General features: G+C 42.7%; 1 protein-coding gene across 1 annotated transcript in view; it reads left to right on the top strand.

The window, feature by feature from the left end:
- Nucleotides 1–19,126, top strand: part of SESN3 (sestrin 3) — a 162,056-nt gene that overhangs the window by 133,139 nt on the left and 9,791 nt on the right. The window contains exons 8-10 of the mRNA XM_029602374.1: nt 3,161–3,351; nt 5,962–6,106; nt 13,408–14,123. Coding sequence (XP_029458234.1) covers nt 3,161–3,351; nt 5,962–6,106; nt 13,408–13,494 — 423 coding nt within the window. The 3' untranslated portion in view covers nt 13,495–14,123. The remainder of the gene's footprint in view (nt 1–3,160; nt 3,352–5,961; nt 6,107–13,407; nt 14,124–19,126) is intronic.

Genomic DNA, 19,126 nt, shown 5'->3' with positions numbered 1-19,126 from the left:
CCATAGCATTCCTAGCTGACCCAAGCAGCAGATACCAGGCCTACAAATCAAATCCAGGTCCTCCGCATGGCAGAGCCACCAACCACTGGTAGTATTTTTTTTTTTTTTTTTAAATTAAACTGGGCTTGAGAAAGATTGGCTTGACATGTTTATGTTGCTTAGGGGTGATTTATTATGCTGTAATATTTTGCCATAGGAGGGGGCCAAATATCGCAGAGGGGGTGTTCCCATGATATTTGTCCCCTCCTTGGGAAAATATTTGGGCAGTTCCCTCCAATATTTTTTATCGGAGAAAAAAAATCTGCAATTAAAAAGTTATCGTGGGGAAAGGCTCACTAAGGTGTGATGGCAGCCTACTTTGCCCAGGGCTGCCATAGTCTTAAAGGGCCAAGAGGCCCGGAAACCCCCTCACTTCTCAATGAGTTAAATCCCTCCATTGGTCTGAGTAGACCCCTGCCCATCCCACACCACCTGTTGTGGTGGCCCAGCAGGCCAAAAGTAAAAAAATAAATAAATAAAAATCTAAATATCAGGATAATTAAACACAATTCTTTTTCATCCTAGAAAAATTTATTTTCCAATTTTTACTTCACATCCACATTAATAAAACCACATCTCAATATTTTCCCGCTAGAATATTTTCACATTCCAACCTTCTTAGAATTCAATCAGTGCAACATAAACTAATAGAATCACCCCTATATTTTCTCACACCCCAATGTTCTTTCACTTTTTCCAGTATTTCTCAATCTTCAAAGCTCAAACCTTCCTGTTGCAAAAAGTCCATACTCTCGCAGCTGTAACTGAAATCTTCATAGGCCAGCACACCCCATCACGGAGGCCTCAGTGTTTTTCCATTCACTTGGCTTCATCAGGGGGAATCTGGACTTATTCAATCTTAAAAATAAAAGCGCAGTATAACTTAAGTATTCTTATACATACCAACCCATAATCCCTATATCCACCCTTCAAAATAATCAAAATATTTAAACTTACATCATCTTAACATTTTTTTGTGGGTACATGTTACTCACTATCACCTTTCCAAAAGTCCGTTTATACTTCTCAAGTCTTTACACAGTAGTTCTCTACCTCAACAGATTGAAAAACATATCAAAAAAACGTATAAAACCATTTTACATCACATATTTCCATTTAAAGGAGAGAGAAAACCTCATTGCACAGAGCTTACCAAAAAAAGTGCTGTTTTACACCATCGCCTTCACCCTTAACACGGCGCCATTCCTGGCTGCTTCACAACTTCAACTCGAGGCATAAAACGCCGCGGCTGCGCCGTGGACTTTAACCACCCCTAATTTAAAATTTGCAGGACAATGTCTCTCCTCCCTTCCCAAACCTCTTCCCTTTGTTCAAAATGACCCCCCCACCCCAATCAGACACCTGCTCTATATCCATACCTTCCCCATTAGCAGACCCCCCCCAACATAAACCATAATCCCTGGTAGTCTAATGGCCCTCGCACCCCCTTCGACCTCACTCTTACAAAAAAATAAATAGAAGCTGGTGGTCTAGATCCCCCCTCCCCCCCCCCCATTTTACCTAAAATATCAATCCATGGTGGTCCAGTGGCCTCCCGGAGCATCTCTGTTGGAGAATGGCATTGACCAGCCTGGAGCTAGGGGAGCTCCCGGCCACCACTGGTCCACCATAGATTGATTTCTTAGATAAGGGGATATGGGGTTCAGGGTCCCCCCCGACTACAGGGTGTATTTTCTTTGTAAGTGGGGGTGTAGGGGGCCACTAGATTACCAGGGATTATGGTTTATGTTAGGGGGTTTTGCTACTTTGGGGGGGGGGGCGGATTGGGTATGCGAAGTGTTTTTAGATGGGGCAGAGGTAAATTTGAGCAAAGGAGAGGAGTTTGGGAAGGGGGCAGGGCCACTGCTGCGTGATATTAAATTTTAATTTTTTAAAACTTTTTGTGCTTGCTGGGCTGCCTTGACAGGCAATGTAGGTGTGGGTGGATGTCTACGTAAACCACTGGGGAGAGTTTTGAATGGTGGATGTGAAGCAACGCTGGGACACTGAGATGTGTTAAAAGATCCCAGGAGCATTGGATGCTATCTACAACTCCTAAGTTTTCGTTACAATAACATGGTTTGCCTTTTTTTTTTTTTTTAAGGCAAGCCATGTTGTTTTTGCATAGGATTACCTATGCTGCTTTATATGCATTAGTAAATTTTATGTATGCAAAGCAGCTAATTTCAATAAGGGGTGAATTTTGGGGGGGAAGACATGCGATATAGCTGTGATTTGAGTATATTGCACATTCTAACCTTATTGCAGCTTAGTAAATCTCCCTCTTAGTGTCTTAATTGTCTCTTCAGGTATGAGTACCCATGCCTCTAGATCTAGCAGAGAAGGGAAATTGTACAGTATTACTAAAGTGGTTAGCAGTAACTCACTTTATAGTATGGATTTTTGTTAAAAGCCCATCTAATTCAAAGAAGTATTGGCTATCTATATATAATCTCCATATTGTATAGGATATGTCACGCTATCTTTAGTGATGTATAGTCAATTTTTATGACTGTCTATTTATTGGTAAATGAGAGAATTCTCCACTGCAATTTAATGTATTAGTTTATTTTCTCCTTTCTTTTTGTCCATTTTTAAAGTCAGCTAACTTAAAGGTGTATCATGCTATATCATCCTCTTAACTTTTATAAAGAGAGAGCAGATATCCATTAAATTTAAATATGTTTTCCTGCTTTTGAACTAATGACTTGTTCTCACCAACTGCACTCAAGGCATATTTGGGGGAGGAAGGGGGGCACAGTGTTCCTATCAGCTCCTTGAAAAGCTCTACAGAATGATAACCAGATGCAAGGTGCTCAGTAGCTAGTGTCAATGAATGAAAAATTATTTTTAACTCGTCACTTTCTCCACTGAATGCTATCGTTTAGCACCATGAAACCCTTGAGGAGCATTTCATTTTTACCACCCTTTTACATCTGCAAAGTCCTATTTACTGAAGACATTTCAAAATTTAGAGTGGTAGCAATTGTAATCTGCAATGCCAGATACTGTTTTAACATACTAAGACTTTAAATCACATGGAAGCTTACTGTATCAGTGGGTTCAGTTTGTTTGGTCTCCTTGGCTCTCATATGCATATTATTCCTTGCTACTTCCATAGGACTATTCCTGGGAAGATCACGGCTTCTCTCTAGTGAACAGGCTTTATTCTGATATTGGACATCTCCTGGATGAGAAGTTTAGGATGGTCTATAATCTCACTTACAATACCATGGCCACACACGAAGACGTGGACACAACCATGTTGAGAAGAGCTCTATTTAACTATGTGCATTGTATGTTTGGAATTAGGTATGTTGTACAGATGTACTTTTTTTTTGTAATTTATGTAAAGTAGTAATAGAATCCATTCTTTTAGCAGAATGCTGCATATCTTGCTTTTATTTAAAAATGTATTAGACAGTGCATAATTATTGAAGTCCCCAGGAGGTTATTCTGGATGAGCAGATTATGATGTTAGTAGAAGCTAGAGATTCTGTGCTGTATGGATAATAACTTGATAAATTTAATGTGAACTTCTGTAGATGGTTTTCTGACCTGTTTTAACTTTTTCTCCTATAGGCAATTGGCCCTCGATCACCCGCTTAGTTGAGTTTTCAGTATATCCATGTGCATATACTGCCTCCATTGTATGCAAATCTCATGCATATTCACTGTGGTTATTCTGAAACTCAGACTAGTAAAATGGTCCTTGAGGACCTGATTTAGAACTTACTGCATTGGGCTGCCAGCTGACTCAGAACCCACTCCAACTTTGGCTGCAGAGCCATGAGCCTTCATTCACAGCTATTTGGTTATTTTACCTCCATTTTTATGCTATTGCCCTCCTATCTCTACCAACCATCCATTAAACCAAAAGCAGCCCTTGGAAGGGGTAACAGACCACAAATCCCTTTCAAAACCTAGTGCATGTGCACCTGAACTTTACCCCATAGGTACTGCTGTTGTGTGATAACCGGGATTCTTCCCTCGCCACCCATGAGGGTTGTAAAATGCTGCCTATCAATCATCCCTAGTCCCTGCCAACTAGAAGTAAAAGCCAAGTCCAGGAATTGAACTTAAGTCTCCCACAGTGTGTAGCAATACCACTAGGCTGTTGTCTTGTCCCAAACTTTGGGCTTAATGATGCCTATATTAAGTTGGAACTTGAAAGCTACATGGCTAGAACAGTCTGTGGGGCTCTGAGTGATTAGAAGACTGAGAGAGTTTAGGAGCCAAGATGGACGACGCATAGGGAACAGTAGAGAGTTGCTCTGTTGCTCCGATTACCTTTAAACTGCAATTCAATGGAAAATTTCTTGCAAAATGCCGCCTACTAAGCGGAAGGTGAAAGTGAGAGATAATTTGCCTGAAACGGAGTTTGGACAAATGAATCAACAGAAGATTGGCAACTTTTTCGTGTCCACACCTCATATGTCGGAAGCAAGGGCCGCTAAGAGAGAGGAGCTCGGGTTCCCCTCTTTGGCCGAAGAAATTTTGTTTAGCCCGGAAGCGCCTGAGACGCCATTCCCCTCCCCGTAGCTTGGAAGCGGCAGGAGTGGAGGAACCATTGGGTACCCCGGAGGAAGATGGAGGAGGCCTCAGATCAGCGGGTATGGAGGGGAAAGGTTCGGCCTTCCTGCACGCAGTGGTGGAGGAGGGGAGAGAGACAGCTGTGGAGCCAGCGAAGATAGCGTCGAGGCCGGGAGGTACATCGAAGCCAGTGCTCCCTAAGGAGGTGGAACTGGTGGGAGATAACAGCGCTGCTTCATTAATACCTGGCAATGTTTTCTCGTTGAAGAAGCCAGTCATTGTGACTTTAGACACAGTATGGAATGCCCTTGTATCTATAGAGTCGGCAATAACCTCTTTAACTCAAGTTTTCTTGGAATCTAATAAAAGAGGAATAGATACTGAGAAAATAGTGTATTTCCAGCAAGAGAGATTGGAAGTGATGGAGAAAAAAATTATTCCTATTGAAAAGATTCAAACGAATTTAATCCAATTTGAAAATGCTTCATTGAAGAAATTTGAGAACTCTCGAAGACTTTTTAATCTTAGAGCACTTAATTTCCTATTGTGAGAAAAATATCTGTGATGGACTTTAAGACACATCTAACAGAAAGTATTAAAATACCAAGGGAAGTTTTGCCTGTGATAACTAAAGCTTTTTATATACCTCGGAAGACATTAAATTCAAATGGAATAGAGTCACAAGATCAACAATCTTTGAATATATCTGAGATCCTGGAAATGTCTTTGGAAACAGAAATATCATCTAGAGGAACTTTATCAGTTTCATTTGCTTGCGAACATGATCGCAATTTAGTGTTGAAATTCTTTTTTAGAAATAGATCAGCTCAATTTCATGGGCAAAAAGTTTGGAGTTTTCCAGACATTACTCGATCTTCACAAGATCGAAGAAAAAAGTTTCTTGTTTTGAGATCAGAGGCGTTAAATTGTGGTGCTAGATTTCTTCTGAAATCCCCCTTGTAAATGTCTAATAATATATCAAAATGAAAATTATGTATTTCTTGAGCCATTACAATTAAGGTCTTTTTTAGATGCGCATGCTCAGGAGGTTCAAACTAGATAGGTTGTGGGAATGCCCTATTGTGTCTGTTTCTAAGAGTTATTTTCCAAGAATGTAAGAGCTCCTTTTCTTTCTTGGCTTCCCTTATATTTCCTAGAATAATTAGAGATTAATGAGAAATTTCTTTATAATTATTTCATGTAAAAAAGGGATACCTTATTTGTAAAATCTCTATTTCCTGGGTATAGTGATATGTTATTGTGTATCTGAAATTATATAAAAAATAAAATTATTTAAAAAAAAAAAGACAGTTTGCTGTAGGAAAAAAAAAACCAGCTTCACGGGCAGACTCACAAACTGCCTTTCTCTTTTTTTTTTTTTTCGCTTAGGTATGATGACTATGATTATGGTGAAGTTAATCAGTTACTTGAACGAAGCCTGAAAGTTTACATTAAGACAGTGACCTGCTACCCTGAGAGAGCTACCAAGCGCATGTATGATAGTTACTGGCGTCAGTTCAAGCACTCTGAGAAGGTAAGTGTTTCCTAGCCAAATAGATTACGCAAGCCACCGTGTGTTCTGTGCAAACAGGGAAGATACAAACTAGCAGAGAGGCTCAGTGGAGCTGTGTCTGCTAGTGTTAACCTTTCAGCAATAAAAAGCTAATCATGTTTTTCACTTGAAAAGCTAAAGTGTGTGTTGTGGAGGGTTTTGTCATGTTTTCTGAAACCCATGCTGGGAACTGGAGCCCAAGTCATGGGAGATTTTCTTTGACATATCAAAACCTTTTATGCATGTTGCAAAGACCAGTGTATTTTCTGTTTGGCATCATTATTTTTACCACTGGCTTTTAGCACACTTGAGTGTGTAGCGTCTGTTCCATTGATTGTGAGAGCACATTACCTTCTGCGAGCCGAAAAATCTTCTATGCTTTTTCAAGTAAAATTGCTGAAGGCTTCATAATTCCACGTACATGTAAGATTCAGGAAACTCTTCAAACAATTTTAGCAAGGACTTTTCTGCATCCAACAGTTAAAAAAAAAAAAAATCAAGCACTTAGTACATGTGTGTGTGCAGCTGTAAATATTTATTGATTAGTAATCGAGGAGGGCAGATGGGTATTGGAAGGACGGGGGAGCTCGAATATGCTTTCAGGTAGGGAAGGCAAAGCAACTAACCAGGTCATTTATCATTTTGCGTTAGGACCTTAATGCTCGAAATAACGTGTGATAACGCCCTAATATGTGCATTAAATAGAGCAATGTGTGCTATTATGCAAATGTCACATTTGCTGCAAATGGGAGGAGTTTGAGCGGAGTTAATGGTAATGAGCAGCTCCTATCATGGAATGCAATAGAGTAACCCACAGTAACGCAGGTCTTAACCCCTTTCAGGACAAGAAAACACAATACAATAGGTTCACTGACGAATATATTCGGGGTAGACCGGAAAGGGTTTAATGCCAGAAATAACTACACCTTTTTTTCTGTGCGTTCTGCCCGTGTTAGCTGTGCATTACCAGGGAAAAGATTTTTTTATTGCACATGCCATTCGGCAAGAAGAGAGAGAGAACATTGTATAAATCAACTCCTCTTGTACTTTTCATCGATTCAAACAGAAAATCTTCAGTTATGTCAACTTTGCTGTTTGTACCTCTGACTGTGTATGTAAACCCCACACAGAGTTAATAGTACCCCCCTCTTACAGTTGTATAAATGGAGTAACATATTGAGGTCTATTCAGCGTCTCTCTCTCTTCCCCCATCCCGCCCAAATGGCATGTACAATAAAAATCTTTTCCCTGGTAACGCACGACTAATGCCGGCAGAACACACAAAGCAAAAATAGCACACGTGCGATAAATTTATTGCACGTTGCGGAAATTGCTCATGCGATGCAGTATCAGAAAAATTAGCCTAAGCACGCCCCTTTTTCTTCACAGGTGCTGTTTTTGCAATATTTATAGCATTTTGATAAATCCTGGGGTAAGGTAGCATCACAAATTGGAGAGGAATAACAGCAGCTCCAGCCATGATTTTGGGGAGGTTGAGGATCTAGGGCTTGAGGGAAATGAGGACCTGAAGGTTGACCACCACAAATTGCTAATGCAGTTTTGTCACAGTATATGTATATCCCTGCAGTGACATCAGCCTGCCAGTATTCTCTGTCTCCAGCAGATGGTGGATGTGCATCTCCCTACTGGGGATTGCTTCAGGTTTTAGAAGGAGAAATAAAAGGAAAACTGTTTGCCCCGCTCTTCTGCAGTGATAACAAATAATCCCTCCCCCAGTTGAGAATTCCTGAGGTGATTTCCTTAGTCCCTCAGATGAGTGCCTTGATCTGGTTGCTGGTGTTTCAACTGGTGTGGACTTAGCTGATATACAGCTGAAAGGCAGCAGTGCAGGAAGCAGAGTGCGGCGGTGACGGCAGATGCCCTCTTCCCCTACAGCCGGAGACTGTTTCTGTACTCAGCTGGGAAGGGCTGAGCTGAGGTAAATTAAAAAAAAAAAAAAAAAGATTAGAGCAGTGAAGGAGAGTCATTTAAGTGATTCCCTTCCCCGGTATCCGTGCTCAGCATGCTGTTCCAATGTACGTTCTGCACTGAGGGAGGTTAGGGATGAGGGCAGCCTGGTGGGTTGAGCAGTCTTTTTTGCTAGGCCCCGCCCTGAGGCTTGTTCACTGCGCTGCATGGTAGGTCGAGACAGTGTATTTGCACATTTTTGATTGCAAGTTTGGCTGCCCTCTACAGGATGTCAATTCACAGTCAGGGTTTTTTGGTTGTGCGTCCAGATTTTGGATGCTCAGTTTGGGCATCGGCTTGGGCATTCAGGTTACACTGCGACCGGTTTGGACGCATGCTTATCCTGAGTGCATAAACTGGACGTTCGTTTGTGTGTGCTTAGTTTGAGACGTCTAGCCCTTGGAAGCCTAAAAGTTTGGATGCACATAAAAAAAACAAAAAAAGAATAGCAACTATAACGAAGAACCCCTATGTGCTGCCTGTCATATTCGGGCATCTCAGCCTGGCCTGCCCTCTAACTTGTGCCAGCACTGTTTAGAGGCTCAGGGAGAATTAACTTCCTCTGATTTTACTAAGCTTAGTTCTTCCCAGCCTGATGAGATTCTGGGTAAAGGTGTGTCGGGAGGGACACTTGATATTGGAATGCCCTTGACTGGTTCCTCAGTAAGGGAACGGCATCTGAGCGGATGCCGCATAAGGGCCTTCTGGTTTTGGCATGGATCTTTCTACCTTTTCTTGGGTAGAATTTTTTCAGGGATTGCAGTCCTTTCTTCAGGAGCAGTCCTCGGCACCATCCAATCAGGTCAGATCCTCAGGTGGCCTCTCCCTCTTCTGGCATTATGTTTAAGCGCTGAAGTACACCTCGAGCTGCAGGCGTTTCTGACAGGAATCTGGAGGGAACTGATGATGAGGCTGATCCTGACTCTCTGGAGGATGGAGAAATCCCTCCGGGATTGGAACTGTACAGGGCTATGTTGCGGTTCTTTCATAGAGATGAACTGCCGGCCTTGATTTCCCAGACTTTGAAGATGCTAGGAGCCCCAAGGACAGATTCCATATCTGAGCCAAAGAAAAATCCCATTTTGTTTCTTTGCATAAAGTCTCTTGTTTTTTCCCAGTTATGGAAGCCATTCAAGAATTGATTGATCTTTAGTAGAATGCCCCGTGAATTTTAAAGGGGGGGGGGGGGGGACCTTGGAAGGCCTATACCCCCTGGATCCAGGAATGAGAGAGCATATGCATTTCCCAAAAGTGAATGTGCTTGTCTGTGCCGTTTCTAAACAGACTATTTTCCCCATGGAGGGAGAAGCGTTTTTAAAGGAGGTGCATGATAGGAGAATTGATACCATATGAAGCAGTAGCAATGACATTGTAGATAGCTTCCTGTTTCTCCCTGGTGGCTCGCTCTTGTTTGCTTCTCTCTCAGGAGGTGGATGACTCTGGAGTGAATTCCAGGGCAGTAACAGAACCCGCCACTGCTTTTTTAGCAGATGTGGGCTGCAATTTGATCTGCACTTTGACCAGAGGAGTGGCTTCGGTAATAGCAGCCAGACATTGATTATGGCTGAGAAATTGGTCGGCCAATATGATATCTACAGCTAATCTTACAAGATTGCCCTTTAAAGGCTTGCTCTTGTTTGGCAGAGAGTTGGAGAAGCTGGCCAGTAAATCAGGTGAATCTCCGGTTCCTCGGTTGCTGGAGAATAAGCAGTTGCTGTGCCCCTTTGGAATGAGGGGTCATCTCAGGGGTTCCAAGCAGTTTCATCCCTAAAGAGGGACAACTTTTCAGAGAACTCGGCCTTTTGGCAGGTCTCTGTCCTTTTGTCCCAGACAGCCCAAGTGAGGCACGGGCTCAGGTAGTGGAACCTCCCAGGGTTGGGTTTGCCAACCCAACACTGGGAACAGGAGATAAGGGTGCCTCTCTTTTATCAGAGGTGGGTCGAGATCACATCGGATCAATGGGTCTTGAAATTGATATGAGAAAGATATGCGCTGGAATTTTGCAGTGTTCTTGGGATGTGTTCATGGTGTCTCCCTGCTGCACTGTGCAAAAGAAGCAAGCGGTGGAGTGTACACTGTCAAGGCTTCTCAGCCTGAGGGCTGTCATTTCAGTACCCACGTCTCAAGAAAATACGGGTCGATATTCCATTTATTTCATTGTATCCAAGAAGGAAGGCTTCTTTCATCTCATTCTGGACCTCAAAGAGATCAACTGTCATTTGTGGGTGACTCATTTTCTTATGAAAACATTGCACTCTATGATAATGGCCATGCAGTCGGGGGAATTTCTGACCATCTTGGATCTATCTGAGGCGTACCTCCATATTCTCATCCATTTGGAGCATCCAATGATTTCTGTGTTTCGTGGTGTTGGGTTACCATTATCAGTTTTGGACGCAACCTTTTGATCTGGCCACCACACCCAGAACTTTTTCCAAGGTTATGGTGGTGGTGGCAGCAGAGTTGAGAGAGGATGGGATTCTTGTGTACCAATATTTGGATGACTGGTTGATTCAGGCCATGTCTCTGGAAGAGAGCCGACTGGTGACCTGCAAAGTGATCTCCCTATTGTAGGAGCTCGGTTGAGTGGTGAACCTAGCCAAGAGCAGTTTTCAGCCATCGCAGCCATTGGAGTATCTGGGAGTGCTTTCGGACGTGAAGCAGGGCACAGTTTTTCTGCCAGAACCTCATTCAGAAGTTGTCAATAGTGTGTCTCTTGGCAGACACTATACACCCGACAACATGCTCCTATTTCCAGGTACTCAGTTTGATGGCAGCAATCCTGGTCGTGGTACCTTGGGCGAGGGCACATATGCATCCTCTTCAGTGCCCCCTACTGTCTCATTGGAACCACAGTCTCAAGACTGTTTGATTCGACTCCACCTGCCAATGGAAGTCTGCTCTCACCTCCAGTGGTGGATGTAAGTGGAGCATCTGAGAAAGGGAGTTTCCTTGATAGCACCAGACTGGTTGGTCCTCACGACAGATGCAAGCTTCTAGGGTTGGGGAGCTCACTGTCAGGAATTAACTGTGCAAGCGCACTGGAGTACAGAGGAGTCTCTCTGGAACATCAATTGACTAGAAGCCTGGGCAGTCTGGTTGCCATGCTTTTACAGTTCAGCAACAGGCTCTGGGGTCGAGCAGTCCGAGTAATGTCAGACAAAAGCAACGACGGCTTACGTGAATCGGCAGGGAGGAACCAAGAGCCAGCAAGTGTCGCAGGAAATAGACCAACTTATGGAATGGGCGGAAATCATCTCCAGGAGATTTCAGCCTCACACGTTGTAGGAAAAGAAAATAAGAGCAGACTTTCTCAGCAGGGAGAATTTGGACCCAGGAGAATGGGGCCTTCAATTTCTAGACCTGCTGGCGACTTCTTGCAATGTGAAGGTTCCTCGAGTCTTCAGTTGCAGGAGAGATCCGAAGTCCTTGGGGATCCATGTTTTTGTGCTGGCTGGCCGGAGGACAAGCTGCTGTATGCCTTTCCCCCGTGGCTCATATTGAGCAGAATAGTTTGAAAGATCGAAGGCCCCAGGGGATGGTGCTTTTGGTGGCACCAGATTTGCCCAGGATCCCATGGTATACAGATCTTTGAAGACTCCTGGTAGACTTCCCCCTTCGCCTTCCAGTGCAGATTAATCTGTTGCAGCAGGGTCCTGTCTTTCACGAAGATCCAACTCTGTTTTGTCTTATGATATGGCCCTTGAGAGGGCTTTCTTGATGAAGGGTGGATATTCTATTGCAGTGATTAACATCTTGCTACGCGCACAAAAGTTCTCCACTTCCTTAGCCTATGTACGGGTTTGGCGAGTGTTTGAGACTTGGTGTGAAGATCGATGAGTGCTTCCTCGTTCAGTTAGGATTCCGCTCATTTTGGAATTTTTGCGGGATGGGTTGAATAAAGGATTGGCCCTTAATTCCTTGAAGTACAGGTAGTGGCTCGTGCCTGTTCCAGGGGCCACATGAATGGTGAATCCTTATTGTCTCATCCTGATGTGGCCAGTTTCTTGCTGGGATGAAACATCTTCGCCCTCCTTTGTGGTTATTGGTTTCTTTGTGGAGTCTTAATCTAGTGTTTGATTTCTTGGTGGGCCCTATGTTTTGACCGCTGCGTATACTTGAAAGGTTTTAATGATTCATGGTCAACAACAGACCTTTTCCATTGGAAACAATTTAGTAGAATTAGGGGTCACGATTTGAAACTCCAGGGAGGAAGACAGAACCAATGTCAGAAAATATTTCTTCACTGAGAGGGTGGTGGATGCCTGGAATGACTTTCCAGAGGTAGTGGTGAAGTCTAAAACCATGAAGGATTTCAAAGGGGTATGGGATAGTGGGCCATGGAGTAGCAGTTGCTACCATGGGAAGCTTGCTGGGCAGACTGGATGGACCACTTGGTTTTTTTCTGCCATCATTACTATGTTACTATGTTGTCCTTCATGGTAGAGGTAGACAGGATGAACCGGCTTTGCAGGCTATGATAGCTCACTGAATTAAGGAGGTAGTCATGGCTGTGTATATGGCCGCTGAAAAGCCGTTACCTACTTAAATTAGGGCTCATTCCACTAGGGCTCAGACAGTGCCATGGGCGGCGGTTAGATTGCTGTCTCGGGTCAATATTTGCTGAGCTGCATCGTGGTCCTCTTTACATAACTTTTCCAGATATTATTGTCTGGATGTGCAGACCCAGGAGGATGCAGCCTTTACACTTGCAATGTTGACTGGGCCATGGGCAGCCTTCCACCCTATTCAGGAGCAGCTTGGATACATCCCACTGGCCCTGAATCCATCTATCTAAATGCTAGGAAATGAGAAATTACTACTTACCTAATTTCCTTTTCCTTAGAGTAGATAGATGGATTCAGCTTCCTGCCCTTGTGATTGTGTTATGGTCGTCCTGTGTGGCTACGTAATTCAGGGATTACTGGTAAGTGTTCATCCAGTCCCTGACTAGTGTTCATATATTATTTACCTAAGTTCAGTGTTTCCTGTTGGTTGAGTACAAAGTTGGTTATGTGTTAAGTTTTTGCTAGTCTGTCCACAGTTGGCTTTTGCAGAGAATACCGGCAGACATAGTGATGTCAGTTTTCTTCGTCTCCATCTGCTGGTAGAGGTGCATAACCCACTTGTTCTGGATTCATCTAGCTCCTCTAAGGAAAAGGAAATGATCAGGATAGTAGTAATTTCTCATTTCAGCTGGGTAAATCTCTTAAATATCAGCGCTCCCCCCTCCCAGGTATCTAAATTTTAAGCCTGATAAATACAGTAGTACATTAGAGAATTATACTGGCTTACATGTGTTTGTTCTTTAACAGGTCCATGTGAATCTGCTTTTGATGGAAGCTCGTATGCAGGCAGAGCTTCTGTATGCCCTTCGTGCCATAACCCGCCACCTGACATGACAGATGAACAGACATGCAGAGGTTTCCTGTTCCAGCAGACGCACACCCAAAACTGTTTCGTGATGCAGCAGCAACGGCGATTCAATCCTCGTCTCCCAAGTTTGCCTGCGTTGTGCACCAGTCATGCACAGTGATGCCTTTTCAAATTTTTTTTTTCTTGATGCTTAACTAACAATAGCTACAATAACCCAGTGCAGCACTACATTTACATTCTTTTAGAGCGGATGTTTCAGTCTTGCTCACAAATCCAGAGTTTGCTTTATGATTAACTTTTGTGCTTTGTTGACTTCAAAGAAGAAGAAAAAGGAAAATAAGAACTGCACTCTGTTGAAGAAACTTTGCCTTCCTTCACCAAATTTAATGGAATGGAATTGATAAGATGGCAGAACTCATTTGCAGTTTACCTTGAATGACAGTCTTCAGAATCGCATCGGTGAATGCGTGCATGCGTTGTGTAAAACCAAACAGAGCTCCTCCAGGTTTTGTTTTTTTGTTTGTTTGCTTGTTTTTTAACCAATGGTTGATCTCCAGGGGAGCACACGTTCAGACATAGGTTTGCCATACTGATTGTAGAGGTCGCTGTGAAGACTGACACCGCTCACAGTTTGAAAATGTGAAATGAATCTGTGGTAAGCTAGCTCAGCAGCGTGCTACTGAAATACGAAATGCAGCTGTACTTTTGGAAGCGGAGATGGTCGGGATTTTTTTTTTTTATTTTAAGCATCTTCTAGTGATACATAATTTTGGGGGGGGGTTTTGTTCAAGGAAGCCCTCTTCCAGCTACTCTCATTTAGCTTGGGTAACAATACTTTATAAGAGGATCAGCAAGATGGTTTTTGTCATCAGCTAAATTTCCCATGCATTGGTGGGAGTTGTAATTTTAGAGGCGCAAATATGATTGGAAGACTAGATGTAATGACACTTCCTGTAGTACAGAAAAACCATATAATCTGACTGTTTTCAGTGGATTATTCCATTATTTTTAGGAGCCGTATAGGTTAGTTAGAGGCAGTTATCCCAGCTCGGGTCTTCCTGGGATCTTTAACATGAATGTGATCAGGCTGAGAAAAGAAATGTCATTACCTGCAAAGCAGCATGAAAGGTCTTTGACAGACAGGCCCAGCCATTTCTTTTTTCCTTTCCGCCGTTTGCTCATCTTCCTTTGTACAAAATCTGCCACCGAAAATAACTTTTTCCCTTGATTTTAAAGTTTAATGATTTAGGATTGCAAAATGTGGGATCTTTTTATTGTCTATTTTTGCTGTCCTGTAGCTGATTGTTTAGTGCATCATAACCCTTCACCATATCATATTGTCTGAGATTGGCATGCCCTTCCTTTTAGTTACTGCTTAACAACTAAAAACAAAAAAACGTAAACCAAAAATGGTCCATGCACAGCTCCACTTTCTCATGTTCTTAATAATCTTTTACTTTTTCTTTTTTTAAATTGAAAATTTATTTAAACAGTTGATGTCCCCCAAGCACAATGTTGGTGGGTTTTTATTTTATTTTTTTCAGTTGTAACAACAAAGTGAGGTTAACTGCGTTGTTGCTGTCAGCATTTTAGAAATAGCTGTTCCCTTTTTTTTTTTTTCCAGTTGAATGTTACATTCAAAACGCAATGTGTGTGTCTCTATGCATCAGTGTGCATGAACAAAAGGAATGTGCAATATTTAGAGGATAAGCATAAATACCATCTTGGCATGGAAGTGTCCTTTTAGATGGCCAAGGAAGAATTTTACAGGAACTATTTTTTTTTATTTTGTTCAGTACACAAAAAGTTCAATTTTTGTTTGTTTGGAAGTTTTGAGTCATATACTGAAATGCCCCAGCAGCGCAGCACATTTGAAAAGCTAGCACATCTTCTAGGAGTCTACTTTTCTGAGGTCCGGTCACTGGTGTGAGCTTAGTACAATATTTGAAAAATGTTTAAAGCTTTTTGGGGATTTTTTTGTTCCTTTATATTTGAGGATCGGGTTATTGGTCCCCAACAAGATGTTTACATCCTATCCTTTGGAATGTAGAATGTCCATAGAAGCTCCCACTAAAATGGATTTTCTGTATAACTGTTTCTCCTATTCAGAAAAGTGAACTTGTAGAAAAGTGTTCTTCCTTTTCTAAAAGAGAGTTGAAGTTTGCCTTGGAGAATGTTGCTGGAAAGAAATTCCAATTCCAGTTATGCATTGATTATGAAGACTTGTAATCACTTCTGCTTTTACGAGTTGAAAATAGTTCTTGCCTGTCATCACCAGGAGTAGAGTAAACTGCTGCTCTTTCCCCAGACAGCACCCCTCCCCTCCCCCACCCCACCCCTTTTTGTTAGGTTAGCTTGCTTTGATGTTAGGTTTTTTAAGACTAATCGGAGAAAATTCTTTTTCACTCAATGCATCAACAAATAAAGGTCTGAAATTTGTTGCCAGAGGATGAGGTTAGTGCAGTTAGTGTAGCTGGGTTCAAAAAAGGTTTGGATAAGTTCTTGGAGGAGAAGTCCATTAACTGCTATTAATCAAGTTTACTTAGGGAATACCTACTGCTATTAATTGCAGCAGTAGCATGGGATCTTCTTGGTGTTTGGGTACTTGCTAGGTTCTTGTGGCCTGGTTTGGAAACAGGATGCTGGGCTTGATGGACCCAGCATGGCAATTTCTTATTAGAGATGTGAATCGAAACCGGAATCTGTTCTGATTCCGGTTCCGATTCACATCATGTTTTTTTTTCCGTCCAGCCCGATCGCGGTTTTGTTTATCGGCTGCGCCCGAGCCGATAAACAAAAAACCCACCCCGACCCTTTAAAACTAATCCCTTAGCTTCCCCCACCCTCCCGACCCCCCCCCCCCCAAAAAAAGCTTTTTACAGGTACCTGGTGGTCCAGTGGGGGTCCCGGGAGCAATCTCCCGCTCCCGGGCCGTCGGCTGCCACTAATCAAAATGGCGCCGATGGCCCTTTGCCTTTACCAAATCACAGGGTATCTGTGCCATTGGCCGGCCCCTGTCACATGGAGGGAGCACTGGATGGCCGGCACCATCTTTAAAAATGGCACGGGCCATCCAGTGCTCCTACCATGTGTCAGGGGCCAGCCAATTGCACGGATACCCTACGACATAGTAAGGGCAAAGGCCATCGGCGCCATTTTTATTAGTGGCGGCCGACGGCCCGGGAGCAGGAGATTGCTCCAGGGACCCCCACTGGACCACCAGTTACCTGTAAAATGTTTTTGGGGGGTCAGGAGGGTGGGGGAAGCTAAGGGATTAGTTTTAAAGGTTCGGGGTGGGTTTAGGGGTTACTTTTGTGTGCCGTTTTTCCCGACCTCCCCCAAAATGATAAGATAACCCCCACGAACAATTTTGTGGGGGTTTTCCTATCGTTTTGGGGGAGCCCCCGATTTCTGACTATTTTGAAAATATCGTACGATATTTTCAATCGTCCGAAGCCCGATTCACAGCCCTATTTCTTATGTTCTTATGTTCCTGACACCTGACCTGCTGTTAAAGAGTTTGAAAACTAGACATTAGCTACTATCAAACACAGCTGTGCATGTTTCTTTGATTTCTCCCTTAACATTAGGGTGAAAATTGTCAGAAACATGTTTTGAAAACCAGGTTGATTGCTTCATCTAACTATTGATTGAAACCTATGCGTTTGTTTTTTCCTTTAATTGGGTATGCGATCTAGTTGTATTGTTTCACCAGTTGTGTTTACTCTCCTTGTTGGCACTATACTGGTTCTGATGTCTTTTCTATGGTGGAATGCAGTCTTAAGGCATTTATTCACGCAGGGTCCGAGCCAGCCAAGGAAACTGGCATTCTCAGTAAGTCCTTTGAGCACTCAAACTTGGGGTGCTTGTCTCAGAACATATGTCTGACTTTTTCTTGCTGGATTAGGTTGTATCATTAGACAAAATTTGGTGGTAGTAAGAGGAAAGGGATCACCTGTTATTGAATAGTGCTCAGTTTAGGGAATGTTTTTTGAAGGAAATACCTTTGGCCAAATAAAATGGGCTGCTTCCTAGAGGAGGAATGTTGGCAGCTTGGTCAAAGGATTTTTATATTTTTGACATGGTAGTTTCCTTCCTCTTTAAGTTCCAACTCAGTTGGCATTGACCTCTACTGGGCAACGGCATCGTGAGCTTTCCTTCTCAGCTACCTGTGGGTTTCCTCTATTTTTATCTTTCCTGACTCAGCCAGCCATTGTAGCAACAGTCCTCAGGCTGGGGCCACAACCACATCTCCCTCCATAAACCATCAAATGTCGCCCTAAGTCGTGCCACTGAACAATGGCTGAGATTCCCCCCACAACCTCTGGAGGCTGTAAGTGCTGCCTCTGCAGCATCTCCAGCCAGCCCAGGGATCAGAAATGAAACCTAGGCTTTTTGCATGGTAGGGCTCAACACTTGCCACTGAGCAAGACCCCCAAAGTCTATTTAAGGCAAGGACAGACAGAGTAGGAGGGTTGTAAATTCCAAGTAGATTCCCAAACATAGGAACACACACAGGCCTAAAATGATCCATCAGACTTTCACCATCTCTCATCCATCATGGTATCATTTTACTAGGATAATACTTTAGTATCTTGTCCTGATTCTCCAGTTACCTATGCCAGCTTTGTAGTTCAGAAGCTTTATGGTAATTTCATTGTGTGAGGGCTAGGAGGCCAATTCCATCAGGAGATGGGAGGCAGTAATTGCATTCCTGGGTAAACAAAATGAAACATACAAGGTATGATTATAGAAAGGCCCTTCAAGTTTTGCCCAAAGAACTCTTGATCGCCATTAGAACCCTGCAGGTTCTAATCAGAAACGCAGTGTTAAAGGTTAGCAGTTTAAGCTTTTTATTTTGTGCGTGTGTGTGTGGATTCAGTTTCTTTTATTTCAGTTTATTAAAATGTATATGCTGCACTTTCAGAGAGCCATTTCAAGGTGATTTACAAAGTAGCATTCACAGTAAATAGTACAAACAATCATTCATATAGCATTCTTACTAATATTAAAAACAAAATCATACACCTATCCATGTAATGTAGCCAGAGAGAAAACCAGATGAAGATAATTACTGTACATTCAAAGAACAATATATAGAGGTATACAATAGCTTCTCCAGGGATCAAAAAAAAAGAGTTGGAAGAGATGTAAAAATCTTCAGTATTATCACTTTCGTCCATTGGAAACAGTAATTCTGTGAATATTACTAAAGGAACATAGGTGTTTCCATGAACTCCATTCAAAAAGTCAGCTTCCAGTCCCTTTCCCGTGTTTCCAAGAGAACATGATTTCTATTTACTCCATTCAAAAGTTTAGTTTCCAATCTTTATCCCCGATATTTATTTTAAAATATTTTTTACCTGCCCTTCCTACGTTCAGGGTGGGGTACAAAGCAACATACATAATAAAACTGAACAAAATGGAATTAAATCAAATCGTCACTGGCTTCGTCAGAAGCACTGGAGAACTCCTGAGGAATCTGTCTTTTGAATTAAGTAGGTTTTGAGAGCCTTTCTGAAGAACGTTGGCCCAGAGATTGTTCTCATCTCCATGGGAAGGGAGTTCCATAATAGGGGACCGTGGATCCGTGTTTCACCCCCACAGTAGGGGCTGCCTCAGGGGAATCGTATTTCCTCTTTGTTTCTGTGGAGATTG

This window comes from Rhinatrema bivittatum, chromosome 5 (assembly GCF_901001135.1).
Source record: "Rhinatrema bivittatum chromosome 5, aRhiBiv1.1, whole genome shotgun sequence".
NCBI lineage: Eukaryota > Metazoa > Chordata > Amphibia > Gymnophiona > Rhinatrematidae > Rhinatrema > Rhinatrema bivittatum.
Note: the sequence above shows the minus strand (reverse complement) of the source record. Positions and strands in the feature narration are given on the sequence as shown.